Here is a 23500-nt window from a genome sequence, read left to right as displayed (position 1 = left end):
ATATAAACATAAATGGGTAATCATAGTTTACTGCCCAAGTGCTATAAATAACAGGTTATATATATATATATATATATATATATATATATATATATTCTTCTGACCATTTTCTTTATTTAAGTTGCTAGAACTTGAACACTATGTTTTGAACGCTACAGTTGCACACACGCGGACCTCCGGTGCGATAGGCGGCGCTCGCCTGCTGCCAGGCGTCTCAGTTCGTCGCGGTTGGAAGAAAGACGAATTGTGCAGTGCATGCAACGGTTCAAGCAACAGTACAAACTCCATTTGTGCTCTCCGAGTACACGTATACACACTTAAAATGACCAAACTGCAGCTTTTGCATCGCGCTCTAAATGAGCGCATGATGGAAGCGGTGGAACAGATCATGGAAATGGTCGGTGGAACCGTGCTGGAGTACGAAGAGGAGACGGCACGGGTGCGGAAAGAAAACGAAGATATGAGACGGAGGCTACAATCGATGGAGGACACAAATCGCGCCAACTGGCCAGGTACTACCAGCGTGTGTAGATCGGGATCAGCGTAGTATAACATCAGTTTGCAGCAGCCTAATAGCAAGTCGACGTGTCTTTGACGCATGCGTTTGGATGTCGCACGGCTTTTCGATGCACTAAAATGTAAATGTAAACTTTGACCAGATTTTGCATTTAAGCTTTTGCTTTGCTATCCCCGATCGGTATGAAAAACATGTAAATGAAAAAGTTTCAACGTTGACTGTTAAATAATAATGCTAGCTTGCGGTTGGATTACTGCCCGCATATTTCACAGATCGGAAACTGCGTCACCGCAGGGTAACGTTCATTCCGATACACGTGTGCATATGCAGTTTCAATGTTATGAACACACTGAGTTGAATATGTTGTCTTCCAACCCGGACGCAGTGCTGCACCTTCTAAGAGTCTAGAAAGAAACCTTTAACATGTATTCATTGTTTACTCACCTTCATGTCATTCCTGAAGAACACGCCCATATTTTTCAAGAATGTTGATAACCAGACAACATTGTACCCAATTGACAAACAAACAGGTTTTAGACCACATGAGGGTGAATCAAATGGTAATGATTACATTTTTTGTCCCATTGGGTCTCACTTGGTCTCATCATATTATACGTTATTTTCCTAGGCCCATATGACCCTGTCGGTCTTTCCACCCTAGATGAGTCGACTTCATCCCAGCAGGAGCAGTGTGCTGTCAGCTTTGAATTTGAACAGGAATCACAAACTGTATTGATCAAAACCGAGTTCACTGATGACCCCCTGTTTATTAGACCTGTAAACGGCTTTGCCACGTTGCCTCAAAGCACTGATCAGGGATCTCCCGTTGCTGGGACAAGTGCCAGTATTACCTACGGCCAGACAGAAAGTGCGAAGTGGCCCTCTACCCAAAGTTACATGGAACCCCTGGAGTTTGATCCAACTCCATCCACCATGTTCACGTACGGGGCAGCACCGGGGAAAAGGCAGAGGATGTCATTTGCTTGCCCAGATTGTGGTAAAGTCTTTGGAAGGGAACAGACGCTAATGTTTCATTTGCGTACCCATTCTGCAGCGAAGCCATATGAGTACCGTAGGCGCAAGACATGCTTCTATGGTGATGGTTTAAGAAAGAGAAAACTGCGGGGGCTCTCCAAGGTAAGCGACAACGTGTTGTAAAGATCCAAAACACTGTCGGGCTTTAACAAAGATTAAGTTAGGACTTTAATATGGTAAACAAGTGATATAGCATATCTCTAGTGCAGGCACTGTTACTTTAGCACTTGTTGATAAGGCTTTACTTTTTCAAATGCAATGTTATAAAAACTTGTTGTTCTGTCACACACAGATATCAAGAGAAAATACAGCTAATGTTTCGGATGGCTCTGGACAGGCAAACAGGAGTAGGCCGTCAGCTGAACATCCAGCTGAAGAACAGGAGTTAGACAGCTTGTCTACTAACAGTAACAAAACCAGCAATGCCAGTGTCCCAGAAAACATTGCATCCAACCCTGAGCCTCTTCAACGCAAGAAAGTCACAAAAAGTCTAAAAAAGAAGTACAATTGCTCAATGTGCGGTGACAGATTCTCTACCAGCGAAAGACTTGAGTTTCACATGAAGAGCCACGAGGTGAATGCAGAGAAGTCACCTAAGCTGCCAAGCAAAGAAGAAGGACCAAAGGTACCGCTTATGTTTTCTAGCATAATAAATGGTGTGTTTAGACATACGTATACCCAGTGTCTATTACCACTGGTGAAAATTCTACTTTTTCAAGTGTAACAAACTGAATGAAAACGTTGAATTTGCATGAATATCAGAATTTTTTGCTCCCAAGCATACATGCATTTAAGCTGGCAGTGACTCAATGCAAAACCTGATAATCAATCACAGTTTGATCTGAAAATGCTCCAAAGAGCTTATTTTATGCTTTACTAAAGGGTTTACATGGTGAATATAAATAAGCTTGCAGTTTTCTATAGTTTTGTTTATTTTCAGGTTTCCATTTAAAATATTTCAGATTTTCACAGTCATTTTAGACTTTCAGATCGTTCTTTGACATATTATGTTTTCTCCTGACCTGTGCATAGACATTGATCGCAAACATTTGAAACCACTAAATAAAAAAATATGTTTTTATGTGGTAAAATTAGGTTAAATGTAAAACTATGTATATTTATTATATTATAATAGTTTCTGGGGCAAGCACAGCCAAAGATCCCACACTATTTTTTTATTTAGTTGTGACAAATAAACACCCTAAGTGTATGAAAAGTGGTCTCTCAATACTAGTTCAGTTAAAATTTAGATAGTAAGCGCTGATCCCAGGATGAAGGCATACTAACAGCTACAGCTAATCTATGAAGAGAACAAGAAAGCAACTACTGAAGGGGATGCAGTTTAAATGGTGAGTCTGAGGACAAAAGCGACTTCAAAATGGCTTAATGCACATTTTTAATGCAAACAAACATGGCACCTTGATGATCACTGTAACTATGCATATTTACATTCTAGTTGTGAAGAACTTATTTCATGTAGAATAGCGTCAACAACAGGCATGGGCCGATTAGTGTTTTGAGGTATACCACGTTTTTGATAAGCCGCGGTTTCAAAACCACGCAAATTACCTATTACTGTTCGTGCATAGTTGGACGCTTAAATATTTTGAGTTTACTCGCTTCATTTGTGCGTGAAATTTGCTTCATTCGCACGTGAAATTCACTTAACAACAGATGTGAATTCGCGTCATGGGAAGAGCTTCAATATTGTACATCTCTGGGTATCCACATACAGCGACGATGATTTTGTCCTCCATTGTTGATTCGGATTTCTGCCTCTGCTCTCTAAGTCGTCATCACATCACTACTAGAGCAAGCTCCTGATTGGTTAATGTGGCGCAAGTTTAGATTTTTCAGCTCGTGCCAATTATGCGTTAATCGCGTCGAACGCCTGAAACGCCCAATTTGGGCCGCAGGATGTCTATCGTGTCTTTGCATTGACCTAACATGTAAATCACTCACGCTTATTGCTTAATTCGCACCATTATACCGTTCCTGCTGTATGCACAGTTTTTTACTTGCCCTCAATTACGGAAAGTGCAGGAATCCCTCAGGTTGTGTGCAACAAAGAGCATAACGAGTCACATGGCCCCTCCCCCTCAGGTTGGTGCACGCAGTCAGTGGCCAACTTCCATACTATATAGTAGGCGAAAATGAGTCATGAGTAGTATGTCTAAAACATCCAGGCGAAAATTACCCGTATGGTCTTCTACTTCCGCCGAGATTTGTGAATGTGGATCGGATGGACCCTTATCTATCCCATGATACCACGGGAGCTGAGAAAAGTTCAAATTACAGTAGTAAATCAAATAAATATAGCAGAGAACTTTAAGGCGTACGTCCAATTTTATTGTAAGTGTTAATAAATTAATTTCTCGTGACAAAATTATGTTTTTTATCAACCAACAAGGGTCACATGACCATAAAACATAGTTGATGCAGTATGTCTGAAATTTATTCATACTACTCCCACTCATGCTATTTGCGATTTCGGACGCAACCAGTGATTTAGAGTCACCTGTGTACAGGATGGCCGAAGGAGATGAATCCTTGGAACATTTTTCCCGTCCAAAAAGACAAAGTAAAAAAAAGCTGGCAGTGTTTGGTTACAAATAGCAGCCGAACACCAGGACTTCAGTGGCTGCGTCTCAGCTCGAAGGCAGCCCAGAGAAACACACAGGAAGCGTAATGGAAGTCTATTTGAATTATAAACAGAGTGTGTCTTTGCAATAACTTATCACATATTTAAAAGGGGTGATATGACACTGCTAAAACGAATATTATTGTTCATTTTAGATGCAATGCAATGTGTGTACACGATTTAAGGTAAAAAAACTTCTCAGAAACACGCTGAATGTTTACAAAGCTCATTGCTCTGAAAGGCAGAGGTGTACTATGATTAGCCAGTTAACCTATGCGTAGTGATTGGTCGAATACTTTAAGCGTGTGACGAAAATGTAACGCCTCTTGCTTTGGAACCTGATGTTCCGAATATGGTAATTGTACTGACAGGTGATAAAATGTCATCATTACTTCCTTATATCAATTCGATTCCTACGATTCAAACACTATTATAAACACGACATATGTATCCTCTAGTTGGAACATAATTACTGATTATAAGGACTTAAGTTGTCTTTTTTCACGTTGCACGCTTGTCTGCATTTGCAGATCACACAAAGAAACATGCGCTAAAAACACACGACAAACTTAACTCGCGTGAGTCCGTAACAAAGTGTTTTACAATGAAAATATACTTACAGGCTGCGAATCTGAAGCTTTTAATGGTTGGAATCGCCCCACTTTTTAACAAAAGCATTTTTGCACAGCCAGCCTTGATCCCTCCCATATTCGTGAAGCAATCATCCGTGAAATACGCTGCACACACTTGAATATTCAGATTGTACTGTTCTGGAACAGTATTGTAAATAAAATGTAACCGTTAGTTTTTAGTTGCCTCATCTTTTGGATGGGCAATCAAAGAGGCTTTCTTTTCGCAACGAAACACACAGCATCTCCACGACATGGCTGCTGCAGCTACGATACAATGAGATTACCTTACTTGCCTTTACATTTGGTCGGTCTTGGTCAAGGCATACCACAAAATTACGTACATTCGTAGGGGTGTGGATACACGAGTCGTTTCAGGCAGGTCTGGGTGAGCATTCGCTTTAAGATAGCCTCTTTTGTTCCGACACTTAAATTTTAGCAATTTTTTACGTGTCTAATACATGCCTGGGCAACTTTTAACAGACCAAAGACACAGAAAAACACGTATTCGTGCCATGTGACCCCTTTAAAAACTACAATATTAAATTAACGCTAGAAATGCAATCAAAAGTTGTCTAGTCGGCAATATTATTTCCAATTTAAACATGAAAAGAAATGGTTTGTTGCAGAATGCTAACATATCATTAACATTGTAAAATCTAGTTAGCTAGATAATCCCTCTTTAGGTAGCTAGATAAGGGGTTGTCATTTATCAAAAATAATAATCTGAAACTGAATAGATCAAGTCGTAGTAGTTTAATAGAAGTTCTGCGGTTGTAGTTTACAGATAAGAATTTTGAAGGTAGTCAGTATCAACAACACAACTAAGATGTAACATGAACTTTGTTTTTGTCATTGCACAGGTGGAAATTTCAAGCCGTTGTTTTAGCAAAGTTTGGGACTACTACACAAAAGATACAAGCGGCCAAGTCGTCTGCAATGTGTGTTCAGCCAAAATTAGCCAGGGGTCCAGAGAAGTGGCTAAGAAGAATACATCTAATATGTGGTCTCATCTTAGAGGAAAACATAGGAGTGTATTTTTGGAGGCTAAAGGATATGTAAAACCAATCAATTCATGGATCAACACCGTGAACACGCATGTGGTCAAATTAGAATATTGTGAGCAAGGGAATAGTGAGCTAATACAAGAATTAAAGGTTGAACCAGGCTTTGAAAATGTGTAAATATGTGACCCTGCCTGCTAAAGTCTTTTTTTATGATTTGCACAATATATAGTCATACTAAATATCACACAGCTTTTATTTTGTACATATTTAAAATATTGGTCTAATCATGTATATATGCAGTTAAATGCAGTTAAATTATAATACAGTGGTTATAATAAAGCGAATTACTTGAAATTAAGTGTTCGAGTCGTTTTTTGTGGGATAAGGAGTAATAGATTCAGCAAAATGTTTTTAAAACACTATTGTCTGTTTTAGGCATTATAAAAAGTATAAAACCTAATACCGGAGACAGACAATAGAGTTTTAAATACATTTTGCTGAGTGTTTTGATATATTTCACACATTTAACGGTAGTACAGACATTTTAAAGGGATATTTCACAGGCAAAACAAACTTTCTCAATTTTTACGCATCCTAACTGAATATGACTTTCATCTCGAAGAAAAATGCAGTCGCAGTTATAATACCACGTATCATTTTACTTCCAAGCGGTAAAAGGGGAGTGAATTGGTGTCGTGAAATATCCCTTTAATTAATTAATTTCTGCATTGTTATCATTATATAATGATTTCATATATTGGGCTGAATCTGAATGAAAAGGAAGCCTTGGTAATACAGCAATATTGCACTTTTAGCACTTTTAAGTACTAGACTGTTCTTGACCCAACATTGACTTTCACCATCAATGATCATTACATTTGAAAGACTCTGTTATCATGTATCTTTTGGCTTCTCAAATGGGCTTACATTTTTTTCAGAAGGTGCCCGGTGGTCGACACATCTTCCCTTGTATGAAGTGTGACAAAGTCTTCAGTCACTTACGCAGTTTCAACTCCCACATGAGGATGTCACATGTGAGTAAAAAATTATTACATAAACCAATTGATGTAAATGTGCTGGACCTGCACAAACTATGTAATTTTGTCCCTGAACATCTTTCATCTTCATTTCCTGTTTAGCATCACCTTAAATATGTTAACATTTTAGATTGTTGCTGTCCTTCCAGAACCCCAGAATGTCCAAATTTGCTGTTTTTGAGGGAAAGAAAGAACTCTGTACTTCTTAAAATGATTGAACACCGTGTTGTCAAAGTTGACAAGCACTTTAAAATACTTTTTATTTGTTAGATATTTGTTAGATATAAAAAAACAGCTAACAAACATTAAGGGTTACTTGAAAAAAATAACGAAATAGGACAGCAGCGACATCTTTTTGTACCACCAACAAATTAAGTATCTTTGTACAAGTCTGGATATTTGTTTTCCTTGCAGCTGTCTGAACAAGAAGACTGTGATGGTGAAAGTGAGAGTGAAAGTGAAAGTACTGAAGTGTCCCAAAAAGAAAAAACAAAGAAAATCCACTCTTGCCCACACTGTGGTAAAGTGTATATTAATAAAGGCTGTTTGAGGACACACATCCGGACTGTTCACACTCCGAAAAAAACAAGTGCTTACTTTCAAATCATTTCTGGCTTTGGTCGGACAAGGTCACAAAGGTCTTTTTCCAAGGTGGGTTATTTTGTTTACATATTTCATATTAATATACATATGTGTTAACATGTTGGTGTATAGTAAACCACCCTCATTATTAATTTATTATTAGCACAGCTAAGACGCATGGAGTTTAAATCGATGTTAGATGATGAAATTAGGTCATAACACGTTTTTTGTCGTTATTTTTCATGGTTAAAACGTGAACATGATTTGAATGAGAACTGTTTTTTTTCTTTAGCAATTGACGAACACCATTGATGAAGCTACATTAAACGACGCTGACACCCACGTCTGTGAAAATTGTAACAAAGAGTATGCTTCGTCGACATGGCTGAGTAAGCACATGTGCGTCACCGGGAAAGAAGAGCAGCCTGTTCTCAAAAAACTGTCCAAAACTGGTGAGATGCAGTGCAATAAAGGAAGAGCCAGTAAAAAGGTAAGCCATTGTTGTTTGCCTAAATCCATAAACTCAAACGCTGAAATAAGTCTCTCATATTTTCCTCCTTGAAATTTGTGACGTTTTGCGAAATCAAATGCTGTCTGTTGATTCATATTAAATATTCATATTAAATAATACCTTTCGATTTAATTTCAATGTTTATTTGGTTAACAGAAATATTTTGTAAGGGTTTCGTATTGTGTGGGATAACATTAGATTTGGGCTATGACATCAGAACATAAATGGACATGGGCACATTGAGCAAGCCACCAGAATACTAGCATTGGTGGTTACATGCGTCATGCAGAGTTAAATCAGGGTACTGTGTTAAAAATATTGGTGTGCCAGATTTTTGGATTTTGCAAACATTTTTCTGTCCAAACGTTCACCAAATTCCCAGAAACAGCCGGTTCCATCATTGGTAGTTTTATTGTGATGTTTTTCAAAGGAATCTTTTGAACTAGCAGCGGCAGTTCCTCCATTTTTATCGTTTTGCTTGGTTTCCCTCTTCCTGTCACCAGTATGCCTGCTTTTTGCGACCCAGGGAAATGAAGGAAACATGATGGATAAGCATTTTTCAGTCTGTCAAAGTGAATGAAAATAATCGGTTATGTTAATCTCTGCAATAATGTAGAGCATCGTATCTTTGTAAATAAGCATTTTATTGAATTATCTTTAGATAGTCGCATTCATCTTTACTCGCAGAAGTTCACAGGATCTGTTTTCTTATTAATTTCAACGTTTTCTTCTCCGTCCACCACTTCACAGAATTCTTCTTCGGTCAAGTCATTGTTCCCTTTGACACTGCCTGAAACATTGAAAAAATCTTCAAGATATCCGGATCGTGTGCCCCCGGTTTACAAACGGGGAGGGATTTTGCCTGATGTAACTTTAAATGAAGTGTCCATGGAGAAACGACATCAACTGTATGTGAAGTCAGCAAAACCTAATGGAAAACCAAGACCAGAACGCTTTGCTATACTTATGCTTAAAAGTTTGGTCCCGCTTGACGTGTATCATAAATGGGCACGCACTGTTAACTTCGATGGCTCCAGAGGAAAAAATGCTCTGCCTAACAACCTACGGGAAGCGATTCTCAAAGCGATTGAACAGACTTTTGAAGTTCCAATGACAGGAGATAAGTTCAATTTGATAAAAGAGCGAATTAATGTGTTTCTTCGATATAAACGATTGACATTACCGCGTTCATTAAAGCATTGAACACACCGTAAATGTACATGCTGCAGTTACTGTAGAAATATGAGAATGATGTCCTTGACTGATCTGTGTGCTCTCTGCTTTGTATACTTGATTAAAGCTTCATGTTTTCGGAAAGTGAAAAGCTATTTATTTGCATATTTTATTTTATCTTTACATTTGAATGACCCTATCCATGCAGAGGGCTTACATAAAGAAAAGTGAACACCAAATTTACTGGGATGAAACAAAAACCTTGCATTTAAAAAAAGATATATATATTTTTTAAGTATGGTATCTTTAAGTTTGATATTTAAAAGATTAAAATGATGAATATAATAGTTTAGATGGCTCAGAAAGGCTTACTTATATATTGGAAAAGATTACGATCCTCTTTCACTGTTACGACCCGGCCAAGACCAGGTTTGAATATCTAATAAGTAAATAAGCTGTTGCTCTTTGTTTAAAGAATGAAACATTGCTGCCTTAGCTGGTGTCTGTTCTGTGGGTCTTGAAAACACAGTATCTACTTGGGCATTTTTAAAATGTCCTTTTCATCACATTTAAATGTACATATTTTAGGGCAGTACTGTATATCATAGCTGTCCTTACAAAATCTTGAGTGTAAATTAGCTATTTTAAGAAATGGAAAAAATACTGCTTTTTAAATGATTAAATACTGTGTTGTCAAGATTGACAAGCAATTTAAAATACTTTTTGTTGATTATATATTTTCAAAGCCCAGTGACAAACAAAGGATTTTTACTAATATTGATTTATGGTAAAAACAAATCATGAAATATCGAGATGCAAGGTTTCAGGTGGTCAGTAGTGATATGCTTGTGAGAGCATTCGTGATTGATGTCTGTAAGACTTTAAACAATCACTGTTTGGTCAGAACTATGTAGTCATGGGTTGTGTGTGTGTGTGTCCTGATCCCTTTCTTCTCTTTTATTTAGCTTTTCTGTCATCCTATTAGTCCTCTCATCTTAAGTTTATTTTTAAAAGTGCCTCTGTATCTGGTCAATTTAATCAACATTGAAAATTAACTAACGGAAATGACTGTCAATTTCCCGTCAGATCAAAAATTTCACTGTAAGCATCAAAAACAGCGTTAAATTGTTTTTAACTTTGAAAATGACCATGGTATAAGGAGGATGATCCACAGGCTAGCTGTGCATTAAAATATTTAAATGCAATGCGCAGAGGCAACTCTTGAAATCATTTATAGCCTACCACAGGGCTGTTGAACGCTTCAATCTGATTGGTTGACAAACGTTCAATGGGTATGCTTCATGCTGCTTATAACTGATAACAAATATATTTTGATAGATCTGCTCTTTCAAAAGTGTGCGTACTTTTTTTAGTGATGATGTTACGAACAATACGAGGAATAAATATTATCACCGGCTTTTCTGTCACATTACTGTGAACACGCAGGTGTGCGCGTGCGGTCACACACACACCATGTAGCACTGGCTCAAACCTCCGAGTCCGTTCACTCTAAAGGAAGCTTGGAATGAGATTCGCAAGAAAGTTGATTGTACCATCAACAGCATTTTAAAGACGATAACACGACAAACCTTTATATTAAACATTTGAACAATGTCCTGTGGTGTGGTAACAGTGTTATGAGCGGAATAATTGACTCCAGTCCGTTTAATTATTCGAAGGCTTCTCCAAATCACGTTGTGGCCGCATTACCATCTCGAGATGTGCATTAACTTTCGAATAATTGAACTGGCCGTCGTCAATTATTCCTTACTTAATGCACGGCTGTCCGTGGATTATCCCTTACACCAGTTCACAAGTTTTGCCCCAACTCTGATAAAACACACCTGAACAAGCTAATCAGCGTCTTTAAAAAGGGATTCATTCACCTTAAAGGGATACTTCACCCAAAAATAAGAAAATTCTGTTATCATTTACTCACATACGAGTTGTTTCAAATCTGTCTTTGTTCTGATGAACACAAATACAATTATTTGGAATAATGCTTAAAATAAAACAGATCTCAACAACAAATTGACTCCTGTAGGAAACTTACTTGATGATAATGTTTTTGTTCTGTTGAACACAAAATAAGACATTTTGAAGAATGTAGGACAGCAAACAGTTCTGGGGCACTTTTGACTACCATTGTTTTTTCCTACTATGGTAGTCATTGGGTGTTGAGATCTGTTTGGTTATAAGTGCAAAAGACACTCCGGTCACGGTGTTACTTGATTTGTAAATCCTAATTCTCATTTACTCTCTTTTTTACTCTTTAAGAGTTTAAAGTGCACATTTATGTCATTTTAAGAATTTTTTATTGTGTTTTTCCTCTCAATGCAGCCTTCGAGCAAAGAAGCATCTGAAAAGTCTGAAGGTGAAAAAAAGGCAGACAGATCCAAAAAGCCTATCAGTCCTGCCACCTGCAACAAGAAACCTGATCAAAACAATCCGTCTGGGTCTGTCCTCTTTAGCTGCCTTAGTCTGCAGCCCAAGGTAGTTCTGGAACCAATCATGCCAAAACGAACGTTCTGGAATACAGTACCTAGCGTAGACGCCTGCAAATCGGGCAGTTCTGAAAGCAGCAGCTTTAATGTTGCACATTCCTCATCCCCAGCTCTGGCTAATAAAAAAGTGGATCTTACGGAAGGACAGACAGCGGATCATTGCACAAGACCAGCTGGATCATTTATCCAAGAAAACAAGACTAAGGATGAAAAGATCTATAGTGTAATACCTGAGACAGACATTGTTTGTGTGACCATTGGACTTCCACAGAACGAGTCTCAATCAGAGTTACTACACCAGGAACACTGTACCTAGAGGAGCTAAGCGTAAAGACATTTCTGGGAAAAAGTTGAAGACTGCAGTTTCAAAGTCCGCTTTCCACAAAACCACCCGAGATGTCAAAACAAAGATCTGCAATGATCTACTTGATATTGTGTTTTCAGACTCCGAAGATAATTTGGATGTTCCAACAAGTCCTTCCAAAGGTTCTGACAAGAAGAAAATGGCCATGCTTGATAAAAATCACTCTTGTGAAAAGCACGCAATATAGGGATGAATCTGGAGTCTCGGGGAAGACTGACTCCTCTGTAAAAGAATTAAGTTCTGAGGAAATTGATATGCTCTCAAGCTCCTTTGCAACCAGCCAAAACTGCAAAGACAGATGCACGAATGCAAAGAGCGGCAGAGAACAAAATAAAGCAGATTGTTTTTGTGAAACATCACGTGAATCGCAGCTGAGCCAGACTTAAGAATCAGACATTGGTTGTCCCATTCTTCAGGGATCATCGTTAGACCAAACAGATCAGCCTGAACCTGATGGTAAATTGAGTGCTGTAAACCCACCTTGTGTTTCATACATTGGCTGCTCTGACACAAAACAAATCATTGATCAACAATCTAAATGTGATTTGAACAATTCTGCGTCAAGTGAAGATCCAAAACTATCCTCAAGACCAAAAGAAGAGGTGTTGTTTCTTCTTATTCTTCCTCCTCACAAGATTTGCCATCAAATAGTACTCTCAGTCCAGTCATTGGTTGCGATACACAGCAAACCCAAATTTCAGATGTACAAAGGGACTACTTTATTGGCTCAGGCAGCTCTGATGTGAAAACTATTGCAGATCAAGATAGCTATAATGCTGAACATACCCAACATTCCCAGTCTGAAAGGATTGGAAGTCCAGACCGAAGTGGATCCCAACCTAAATCCTCCTGTGCAAGACATCAAACCTGTAGGTCAAACAAGTTACCCTAAATCCAAAGATTGTGATCTCACAGAAGACTCGTACAACATGACTGGGGATGGGAGTGATGATGCTGCTGAAGCTCAACAAAACTCTGCCACATCAGTCACCGGCCATAACAAGAGAAAGAGATGCTAATATCAGAGTCAAAGAAAAGCCACCCAAGTGCACTCCCTCAAGTCCATTCCTGATTTATTTTGGATGATGATGCCCTTTTGTGAAATTCTGTTGATGTTTTTCTTATGTTGTGCATAAAAACACAAGTACTGGCTGTTTTGTGGTAATAAAGTTGTAGGACTATCAAGCGAAAACTGATGTACAGATTTATTCATATGTTAAACATTTAGACATTTAATTGCCTTTTGAAAATACATTTGGATTTGTTACAGTTAATGCTCTTTTTTAACAGTCATTGTCAGATAAGGATGCAGTATCAACTCTAATGCCAAATCCACCGTTGAGAAATCGTTCAACATCCATTACTGCCTCTACTGCAAGAAAACAAGTTCTAAAATAATATCTCATCTTCAAACAGTTCATCCTGATGATCCAGAGGTGGCAAAAGCTCCTAGCTTTGACAAGATCTCAAATGAGAAGAGGCAGATTTTGAACCACCTGTGAACCAGGGACATTGTTTTACACAATGTCAATGCAGTTCAAGGTAGTCGGCAAGACTTAAATCAGGTTAGAAAGTTTGCAGCAGTTAGCTCATTTAATGACAATGTTCATTGCATTAACTATTTAGGTTTATTTAGCAAGAAGTCTTTTGCCACTCATTTAGAGAAGTGCAAGGGATCGCCATGGAAATATTGAAGTCAAAGTGTAAGAAGTAAGTATGTCTGGATCAGGAAACGAGAATAACTGCAGCGTCAGATAACCTCACAACCCACCCAAACAGATCCCCAAATGGACTTCTGGCAGTGCCTTGGAAGTCCACGTTATGATTTCAGCCCACCTTATAATGACATAGACAAAGACAGCCTAAAAACCCATAAAACTGGGAGGAGAGGGAGGGGAAGGAAAAAGAGGCACTTGCATATACAAAACCAGGTAAATCTTTAAATCATTGTACTTAGATTTTTTTTCTGACAAGTCTAAAGGATCTTCAAAAACAGATGTTTTCAGACCTTACTGTATACTGTATATGAACACGCATTTGCTCCATCACCAATTAAAGAGATTGTTTACTCAAAAATAAAAATTCTGTCGTCATTTACACGCTTTCGAGTTGTTCCTTACTTGGATAACTGTATTTTTTTCTGATGAACACAGAGAAAGATATTTAGAAGAATGCTTTTAACCAGACACTTCATGGCCACCATTGACCACCATAAAAGGAAAAAATGGCATTATATATTGCTTTCTTTCTATGAACACAAAAGAAGATATTTTGAAGAATGTCAGACAGCAAACTGTTCTGGGGCACTTTTGACCACCGTTGTCATTTTTCTTACTATGGTAGTCAATGGGGTCCAATAACTGTTTGGTTACAAGCATTCATCCAAATATCAAAGACACGTATACAGACTTGAAACGACTAGAGAGTAATTCATGAAAGAAGTTTCATTTGTGTGAACTATCCCTTTTCATTTGTCTTCTACTACTGCTCTTGTTGCTGTGATACTAATTTGGTAATATTATAACTTGTCATTATAATATTATGGATAAAAGCTGTATGTAATAAATGTAAATGAACAGATCTAACGGATTTTCAATACTGAGACCTCAAGTCATGTTTATCAGATGCTGATCACACATGGCGGAAATTGTATTCCATTCTTAAGAAACGGATGTGAATTCATTGAAAGAATCTTGAGCTTCTTTTGACCTCACATTTTCACATGTATTTTACTTTTTTCCAAAATAAAAAAGTATATTTACCTCTTTATAGCCATGGAACGTTGATGATGACTCGCAGGGTGTGGGGTGCATAATACCCGACTCAAAGGTATATGCCTGTCAGCACTGCACGGCAACATTCTGCAGGCAGTACACCCTGCGCAGACATGAATACATTCACACTGGTAAGTATGCAAAACTGTGCTTCTGAAATTGGTTAACGATAACTGCTACGTCAGTTTTTGTTTAAGCATGAATAACCTTTACCCTTTTTAATCACAAAAATATTGTTTTTTCTTCAGGAGAGAGGCCGTTCTGGTGTCATCAGTGTAATGTGGGCTTCATTCAGAAGTATCGCCTTTTACATCATACATTAAAATACCATGGTGAGTGAATATACACTTATTCATTTTTGCTATTTATTATTATTTTTATGTGCTAAATCAAGCTGTTCTTGTTCCTCAGGTGCTCCATCGAGCACAGACGAAGGGAAAAGGCCAAAGAGAAGAGTCCATAGTGAAAACACGACAACAATAGATGAAACTAGCCGAAATGTAATAAGACTTGTATATTTAAATATATAATATTAGATATAAAAATTAAGTTATTTGTAATTAACATTCACTTGTGTCAATAAAGCTATTAGCGCAGATTCCTGGACACTTATTAGATGATGTAAAAACAGATGATACTGCATCCACAAATCAAGGTAAAGTAATTTAAATAAATCTCATAATTTTTCCCTTTAACTTTCTTAAAGTAACAGTTTGAAAAATGTAATTTGTTGTTATGAACACGGACCCCGATGTTTGGAAGAATCCTTGTAACCAAACAGTCCTTAGGCACCATTGACTACCATAGGAGGAGAAAACTGCTTAGAACATTTTGTTTTTTTGAGAATGTAGGAGAGCAAACAGCTCTGGGACACTTTTGACTATGGAGTCAATGGTGGCCAAGAATGTTTCAATTACAAGCATTCTTCTGTATACTGATGCTGTCTTACTGTTTGGCTGGAATACACTTTAGACTTTAAAATCTGAACAGATTTTATTTAAACTAGACTTCATACACTTGCTGATGTTTTGAAAGTTTCAGATAGAAACACACTAACTGATCAATTCTGCAGACTTTCTGCCACAAAATCTGAGCAAAAGTATTCTAGTGTATTTTAGCCTTTACCTGACTAAAGGTTGTTTTGTTTTAGACACACAGACAGAAGAGTTCCATTCAGAAGAATTATGTTCTCTGTTGCAGCTGGAATGACACCGATTTGACACAGTCAACTTATTTTGTATCGTAGTTTTGGGATGTAACCATATCAAAATATCACTGTGCGGTAATACCTCTGTAATTTATAGCTTTTATTTATATGTAATTTAGCCTTTACCTCTGTAAAGTCCACGGTGCGATATTTATTGCAATGATTAAAATGACAAATGATAGCTTTGAAACATGCCATAAGCATCCTCTTTGTCACCTGTAAAAGTCTGTATGTATGTAAATAGTACTGTCTATATATAAATTGTTTCTGAACTTTCTGGAGCACGCTCTCACGAATTTCACTCACCAAGGCATCTGTGATGTGACAATAAAAGTGATTTGATTTGAAATGACCTGAAAATCAATTGTATAAAATAAAAGAATTGCACCAGAGGGACCTCGCCAAAGATAAAGGTATTTTTTCTAACATTCTCTATGTTAGGCCCGGAATGCCTATCGTTTCATACAGTCATGTGACCACAACAGTATTGAGACAATTGTGCTACTGCGACATAACAATATCGATTAATATTGTTACATCCCTATTAAAAACAGCTATTTGTTCTGCTATTCTAAATGGCATTTTTTTTTAATGTTTACAATCTCAATCTGATGTGTTATGTTTTTTTAATGGAATTCTTTTTTTATCCTACCGTCTTGTGTTTTTTTTATTGAAAAGCTGAAATAAATCACTTTAAATTTCGAGGAATGTAAGGGTGTATTTCTATAAGCAGAAGTAAGTAAAATACCTTTCAAGAATATTTTTTTATCGGTCTTAAGCAGTGTAGTTATTGATTTGGCACTTTATTAAAAACTGCACTTCCCCTCCCGTCCAAATGATGACGCTAGGCATCCTTTACGTACATCAACCTTTTCTCAGTGGTGTCGTGTGTTTTTAATGTTTTGAAGGAGGTAACTTCGTTCTGGTCCTGTTTTTATGTTCATCGGGAAAAAATATAGCGATTCTTATTAAGTAATAAAATGACCAAAATGGATCGTTTGAACACTTTTATGACGGAGCGCCTTATGGAGGCGGTGAAGGAGATCATCCTCACAGTCGGCAGGACGGTGCGGGAGTATGAAGATGAAACCGAGCGAATCCGAACCGAAAACGAACGGCTAAAAGAAATGTTACGGGCTTCAGGATGCTTCCCCGAACACATAAATGCAGGTATGATTGTTTAAAGTCGACGAAGTGACGTTAAACTAAGCGCAATGTGTCTTCGGTGATGTTTTTAGCGCTGTGCATAAAACAGGTCAGTAACTTACGTTTGGTCTCTGAAAAGTAAGTTTTTATTGACATGATTATAGGATGAACAAACTGCCCCGAGCGAGTGCGCTTTCGTGGTCTGAATGTCATTTGATTTGACTCACGAGTTTTAGTATCGGTCACGAGATAATATAGTATCTGTTGAAGCTGTCATGTATTGCATGCACATATTAAGGTGAAACATATTCATTATTTCTAACTTTCTTTGTCCAGTACTGAAATTTTAAAGTTATATATTCTTTTTTTTAGACCCCCAGTCCTGTCAGTCAGTTTTCCCTCCACAGCCCAGACCGATTCCCAGCCAGAAGGAAGAACAGGAATATCTTGAAAAGATCCAGCAAAACCAGTGGCAGACACAGCTCGAACAACAAATAAAATCAGAAGAGCCTCTGTGCTCCGTCGACGCTTACCAAGAATCTTCAGCTTTGCCATCGATAGTTGACAACAGTGACCTGTGTCCATCTGACATAAATCCTGCTGATGATGAGGAAATTACAGACTTCCCCAAAAAGATTAAAGTTGAAATCAACAACTTGTGTTCAGGCGATGATATAAGAAACACTGAGGATGCATATCAGAGTTGGTCACTGCAAAGTCCAGACCTCCCTTTAGGGACGGCGGACTTCCACAGATCACAGCACCCAAGTCAACCCACACACACCAACAATGAAACTCCTCCGACTTTATCCCAGCATAATAGTTTATCGTATGGTGCTCGTCACTTGCCCTATCATAACATATTATGTACCAACAGCTCCAACTGTAACAGTAAATGCTGTGAAATGCAAAAAAGGACAATAGCCAAATCTAGTCCTGTATGGAAGTATTTTTCTCTCAAACAGGGCGATTGTAGCAAAGCAGTGTGCCTTATGTGTAAAGCTGTCATATCCCGTGGCCGCAAGGAGTACACCACGTCAGCTCTTTTAAAACACCTTCGGATGAAACATGGCAAATGTTAGTATCATTTGTTATTTGAATGTTATGTATGTGCTGTATTAAATTCAGAAGGAAGTCAGGAAAATTGTCTTTGTGTTATTTCTGCAGGAAGGGCACTACCATCACATTTTTAAGATAAGCTGTTTGGCAATTTATTGGAGTGCTTGACCTCACGACAGGGTCAGCACAACATTTTTATTTTAATTCAATGCAATTTTATTTGTATAGTGCTTATCACAATGTGCGATGTTGCTAAAGCAGCTTTACAGCTAACGGAATATATATTTATTGAACCTTTAAGTTAATCTAATATCAGCAGTCTCCGGGTGAGCAAGCCAACACGGCCCTGTGGCAAGGAACCCAAACTGCAATGATAAATAAATGGAGAAAAAAAACTTTGGGAGAACCTAGTCTCACCCAGCAGGACCAGGTCCCCTCTGACGTGTCACAGCTGCACTCAGTGACTTATTAGTTACTGAGTAGATGTTTGTGAATAACGGAGAGCATATTAGTTGTGAATGCATTTGTTGAAACTGTCTAATTTTATCAAATTTTATGACCGATATCAGAGGACAACAGAGGCATGTTATAAGCAGAGAAAATGGCATAATGTAACTGTGCAGATATGACAAACTGCTGTCATCGTGTGATGTAAGTTTAGCATTAAATACTAAGTAACATTGATGTGACAACAAATAGACCGTCTTTGCTCTTGGTTGGTCATGGGATTGCCTGAGCTGGGATGGATGGCAAGTCAGTCTGCATGGATCTCGCAGAAGGACGGCATGTGATATTCAGGAGCTGGTTTAACATTTAATCTGGTATTTTGCCATACTATAGCTAGTTGTTTAAGAATTAATAGATAGGGTGCATTGAAAAAGTTATACCACACTAAAGGCTTTGAATCAAAATCAAAAGTGGTTTTGTGTTTTTTCACAGAATGCATAATTACTACAGATTTATTTCAGTTTCATATTTTAGCTTTTATTTTTATATTTTTTGTCATTTCATTATTTATTTGTTATGTTGCTAAGATACATTTATTTTAGTTTTGCCTTAATAATAATTTTAGTGCTTTCACTAAAAAAAAGATGTAAAATTATTTTAATGGATTTCAATGAACATAAATATTTTTATAATTTTAGTTTTAGTAAACTATAATAATCTTGACTAATTTTACAAAAGGGTTTTAACATTAATTCTAGTTTTGGTGTGGTTTTTTAATAACACAAGATGACTAAACAGTTCAATGTATCTGAATTATGTTTGAGACTCATTGCGTTCCTCTGCAAATTTAATAAAATAATACAAACACATTTGTTTTAGTACAAACAAGTTAAACACCATGTCTACATCGGTGCTGTGTATGAAAGATCAAGTCTAGTTTTACATTTATATAATTGAAGGACACCCTAAACAAATAACAAATAAAACAACCATGTTGTAATCTATAATTTCCTAAAAAAATGGTTATTCGCGTACTTCTTTGTAAAAGCCAGACATCTAAAGTTTCAAGAAAATCACACACTATGATGTGACCTTATAATAAGTACTTTGTTGCAACTTGCAAGTGCGTCAACCGGTCAGTGATAAACAATGGGCCTTTCCTTACTACTCCACACCTTGGGGAGGCGCTGAATCGCTGCAGTTGTACAGTGTTCTGTATTTATAAAGGAACACGTACGTGGTCGTCTGACCAGGCAGGAGCGTTTTAATTTCCCCCAGCGTTACAATAAATAAACAATAAACTCGGTTTCTTCCGAACAAGTAACGTTAAGTAACAAAATGACAAAGCTTCAGATCATAAACACGTTTCTGACGGAACGCTTGATGGCGGCGCTGAATGAAATCATGGACATGATCGGCGGGACTGTCCTGCAGTATGAGACCGAGCTTGAGAGCATACAGAAAGACAACGAGTACCTCAGAAGAAGACTGAAGGAAATTGAGAATCAATTCGAGGCCAACGGTATACCATCTCTTCCTAAAACATCAAATCAGTCGTTCAACAAAACAAGTTGCTCCTGTGTTGTCATAACAATGACGTCAAAGCTACGCTGTTTGTTTACACAGTTGATTTACTGTTATTTGTTTGTTATGCGTTAGGTTTTGTGTTTTACCTTACAAGCAGCTTACGTCTGGCCACATTAACTTATTATTCTCATTTCATGATCATTGTGTAGTATTAAAACCACATTAACACAAACGGTAGACAAAAGCATTCTCTTTAGTTGTGTGCTAGTGCAAACGTTAGATTGATAGGCTACCGTATGTGTCTGTTACCTTGAGTAGTTTTTGTTGGAGTAATAGTATCTTTTGCTTCTTTTACAGATGCAGGAACCTCCAGCGCTGAACCAGCATCTCTACCCCAGCACCTGAAGTGGAGGTCCAGCGTTGAAACAGAGCCTACAGAAATCTATCAGGACCAGGTACTCGGTGACCAGCTCACCTGCACAAAAGAGGAAGAGTTCTCCAGTCAGCCCCCTTTGGTGACTGAACCCCATTTATCCCCAATAAGTGGCACACTCACTGCAGCAACAGATGAGAATTTTCAAACAAGCACATTTCCATGTGACGTTAAAACAGAGCCTTTGGAGAATTTCGATTCACAGTTCACTAACGCTAACACATCTAACCACAGTCCGTTACCTCATTGCACTGCTCAGGTATCAGCCACTGCGGATGAGCACACGTCCGATTTTAATATTTTCAGCATATCAAATCCTACAGTCGATCTAGAATCACCTAACTGCGTGAAAAATTGTCAAATAAACACTTTCAAGCCTAGAACATCACAAATGTACATCAACCCCAGTGTGTTAAAGACCCCCTGTCCTGAAACAGACATCAACTCCAGCACTTCTTTTAAAAACACTGACTTAGGATCAACCAAAACCAGGACTCATGATGTAAGCACCAATGGTCATCTTGATCCTCCACGTCACATCACACCATTTGCTAGAGAATCCAGGCAAGGATGGGGAAAAGGACGAGGCAGATGTCCAGGGAAGCACGTGTGCTCCCAGTGCGGAAAACTGTTCCCTCATCATTCACGGCTGAAGGTGCACATGCGTATTCATACGGGGGAAAAGCCGTACGCCTGTGCCCAGTGTGGAAAACGTTTCAACAATGATGGAACTTTGAGGAACCACAGACGTGTGCATCTGCAGTTGCGTCTTTATGACTGTCCGGTGTGCTCGCGCAGCTTTAAGGATGCGTACACGCGCAGGAATCACATGCGATTGCACGAAAGGTCTACGCTATTGCTGTCTCAACAGGCGAATTAAACCGGATGTAAACTAGAAATTTAGGAAAGGTTTTCTCATCGTTCACAATGTACTGATCACATGCTTTTTGATAGAGTTTTGGATAAGTACAGTTGTGTTAAGTTATTAAAAGCGGTACAATTGTTTTCTTTCTCCCAAAATTAAATGTTGATTTTTATCAATACAGTGTTTGATGGTGTTTTGATGTTCATGTTGTGTGCACAGCCATCAGTTTAGTAGGATGCCACTAACAGGAAGAATAAATCAATACCAGCTACACAATGCTGCTTTTTCTGCTGCGTTGTAATGAATCGTCCAGATTATAATAGTATTAAATAGTCTTTCAGCTTAATGTTGATATGTTAGTATTTGCCATGTTTTGCATATCTTTATAATCCGTGATAGTTTACCCCAAAAATAACAATTCTGTCATCATTTATTCACCATCAAGTTATTCAAAATATGTATTTGACTCTTTGAAATGTCTCAGTGGTTTTGTGTCCGTGCAGTGAAAGTCAATGGTGACAAGAGATTGTGTAGTATTTGACAAAAATGTTCTGTTATAGGTACTAGATAGGAAATACACCAGTTTATAATTTCTCTCAGGTTTACCTGAACATTTCATACAAGACTTAAACTAAACTGCATTAAGAGCAAGTTCCCACTGGGTGGCGTTGTTGAGCCTTTTAAGAATGCAAGAATTAAGACAACATCCGGGGAATGCTAGATGCGTCTCATTTCGAATGTTAATTTTATGATATTTTGTAGCTGAAATGAGACCACCTCAATGACCTATACGGTCTACAAATGCAACCTCCTGAGGACGCAGCTTTCAAATTGAGACGCATAGTTTAGACTAGACTCATGGAGCTTGATATATTTACCTAAGTGTGGGCTTCTGTTCTAATTACAAACACTAACTATTCCAGAAGCATCAGGATTGGAATCTCTGTTTGAGAGTCCCTTTAACATAGGGCTGCGCAAATTCATAGTTGCCAAACAATGGATTCATCACAGCAGGAACGAGAGCACAGCAAATTCAGCAAATGAGATCATTTAGATGAAGGGCTTATATGTTACTAGTGCGCAGCGATATATGTTCTGCTTGTCGAAGCGATTACAGATTATAACTCTTAAGAGGTTTCTATGCTCAGTCCAAAGAAATTATGCACATTTGTAAGAGGTAATGCATTTCAAATGTATTTCCAAATTGTACGTAAACACTTTGATATAAATCTAAAGCACAAAGCCTCAAGAATACAACACTTTTTTTGTACAAAACAACCGAACAGCGCTCACACGCATGCAGACGCACTCCATGATCTTAGTAGGCTATATAGCACATACAAACATTAGATTCCAAAAATATATCCATTACTTAACGTATATGATACCAAATCGTAGCATATCCATTCAATCGCTCTTGAAAATGGAAATTTACAACTGCAAAATCTGAGACCTTGGTAAACACAGTTGTAACAAAAGTAAAAAATGTAAACATTGCATCATGCTACAAAATGGATAGTCTGTTTGATAGCAGTACACACAACATGTCTCTTCATGTAATCGTATTTAGTTCAAATATGAATGACACTATCGAGAGCACTGGCCCTCAAGGACCCTCCGCATGTGTTTATCATTGGAATGAGTTTACAGCAGGCAGTTTACATGCACCTCCATGTTCTCCAAGATGCGTCTTAATTCTGTCTGCAAGCATTACAAAAGCACTGAACATTAAAATACACAATCAGTCAGTCAAAAATGAGTGGTGTGCTACACGCGATTTCATAAGAGTAAAATTCACTTTGACGTTGCAAAATGTGTAGAAAACATGCAGAAGAGAGATGGAGAGAGAGAAATGTGTGAAAGCGGTGGCGAGTCACTTTGAGTGACACCAAGTCAAGAGACAACTGGTTGTCCATCCCCCAGCCTCCTTTGAAACAGCACAAAGATTGCAATTTACTTCTTGGCCCCTGTTTGGACCTAACAGCTCATATCATTATCTTCATGTCCACCTCACAGCAATCAAATTGATGAACCTATCGTGA

General features: G+C 38.0%; 2 protein-coding genes across 5 annotated transcripts; both read left to right on the top strand.

The window, feature by feature from the left end:
* Window positions 1-148: 148 nt before the first annotated feature.
* On the top strand, window positions 149-16374 carry LOC306894472 (uncharacterized protein). Of its 4 annotated transcripts, XM_079457059.1 has the most exons (11): window positions 175-512; window positions 1146-1654; window positions 1845-2177; window positions 6768-6863; window positions 7281-7517; window positions 7741-7938; window positions 14773-14905; window positions 15023-15106; window positions 15186-15274; window positions 15360-15429; window positions 15925-16374. In XM_079457059.1, the coding sequence occupies exons 1-11, from the start codon at window positions 323-325 to the stop codon at window positions 15981-15983; spliced, it is 1998 nt and encodes a 665-aa protein (XP_079313185.1). In that variant the 5' UTR covers window positions 175-322; the 3' UTR covers window positions 15984-16374. The 4 variants fall into 4 exon arrangements, with proteins under 4 accessions (XP_079313184.1, XP_079313185.1, XP_079313183.1 ...); XM_079457058.1 differs by lacking the exons at window positions 14773-14905; window positions 15023-15106; window positions 15186-15274; window positions 15360-15429; window positions 15925-16374 and adding an exon at window positions 8710-9283 and having other exon boundaries at window positions 149-512; XM_079457057.1 differs by lacking the exons at window positions 14773-14905; window positions 15023-15106; window positions 15186-15274; window positions 15360-15429; window positions 15925-16374 and adding an exon at window positions 11473-14089.
* Window positions 16375-19804: 3430 nt separating this feature from the next.
* Window positions 19805-21929, top strand: LOC306894082 (uncharacterized protein). The gene is made up of 2 exons (XM_079456321.1): window positions 19805-20155; window positions 20518-21929. Exons 1-2 carry the CDS (start codon window positions 19972-19974, stop codon window positions 21471-21473), a joined length of 1140 nt encoding a protein of 379 aa, XP_079312447.1. The 5' UTR covers window positions 19805-19971; the 3' UTR covers window positions 21474-21929.
* The last annotated feature ends 1571 nt before the right edge of the window (window positions 21930-23500 follow it).

The sequence above is a fragment of the Barbatula barbatula genome (genome assembly GCF_947034865.1).
Source record: "Barbatula barbatula genome assembly, chromosome: 5".
Lineage (NCBI taxonomy): Eukaryota > Metazoa > Chordata > Actinopteri > Cypriniformes > Nemacheilidae > Barbatula > Barbatula barbatula.
Note: the sequence above shows the minus strand (reverse complement) of the source record. Positions and strands in the feature narration are given on the sequence as shown.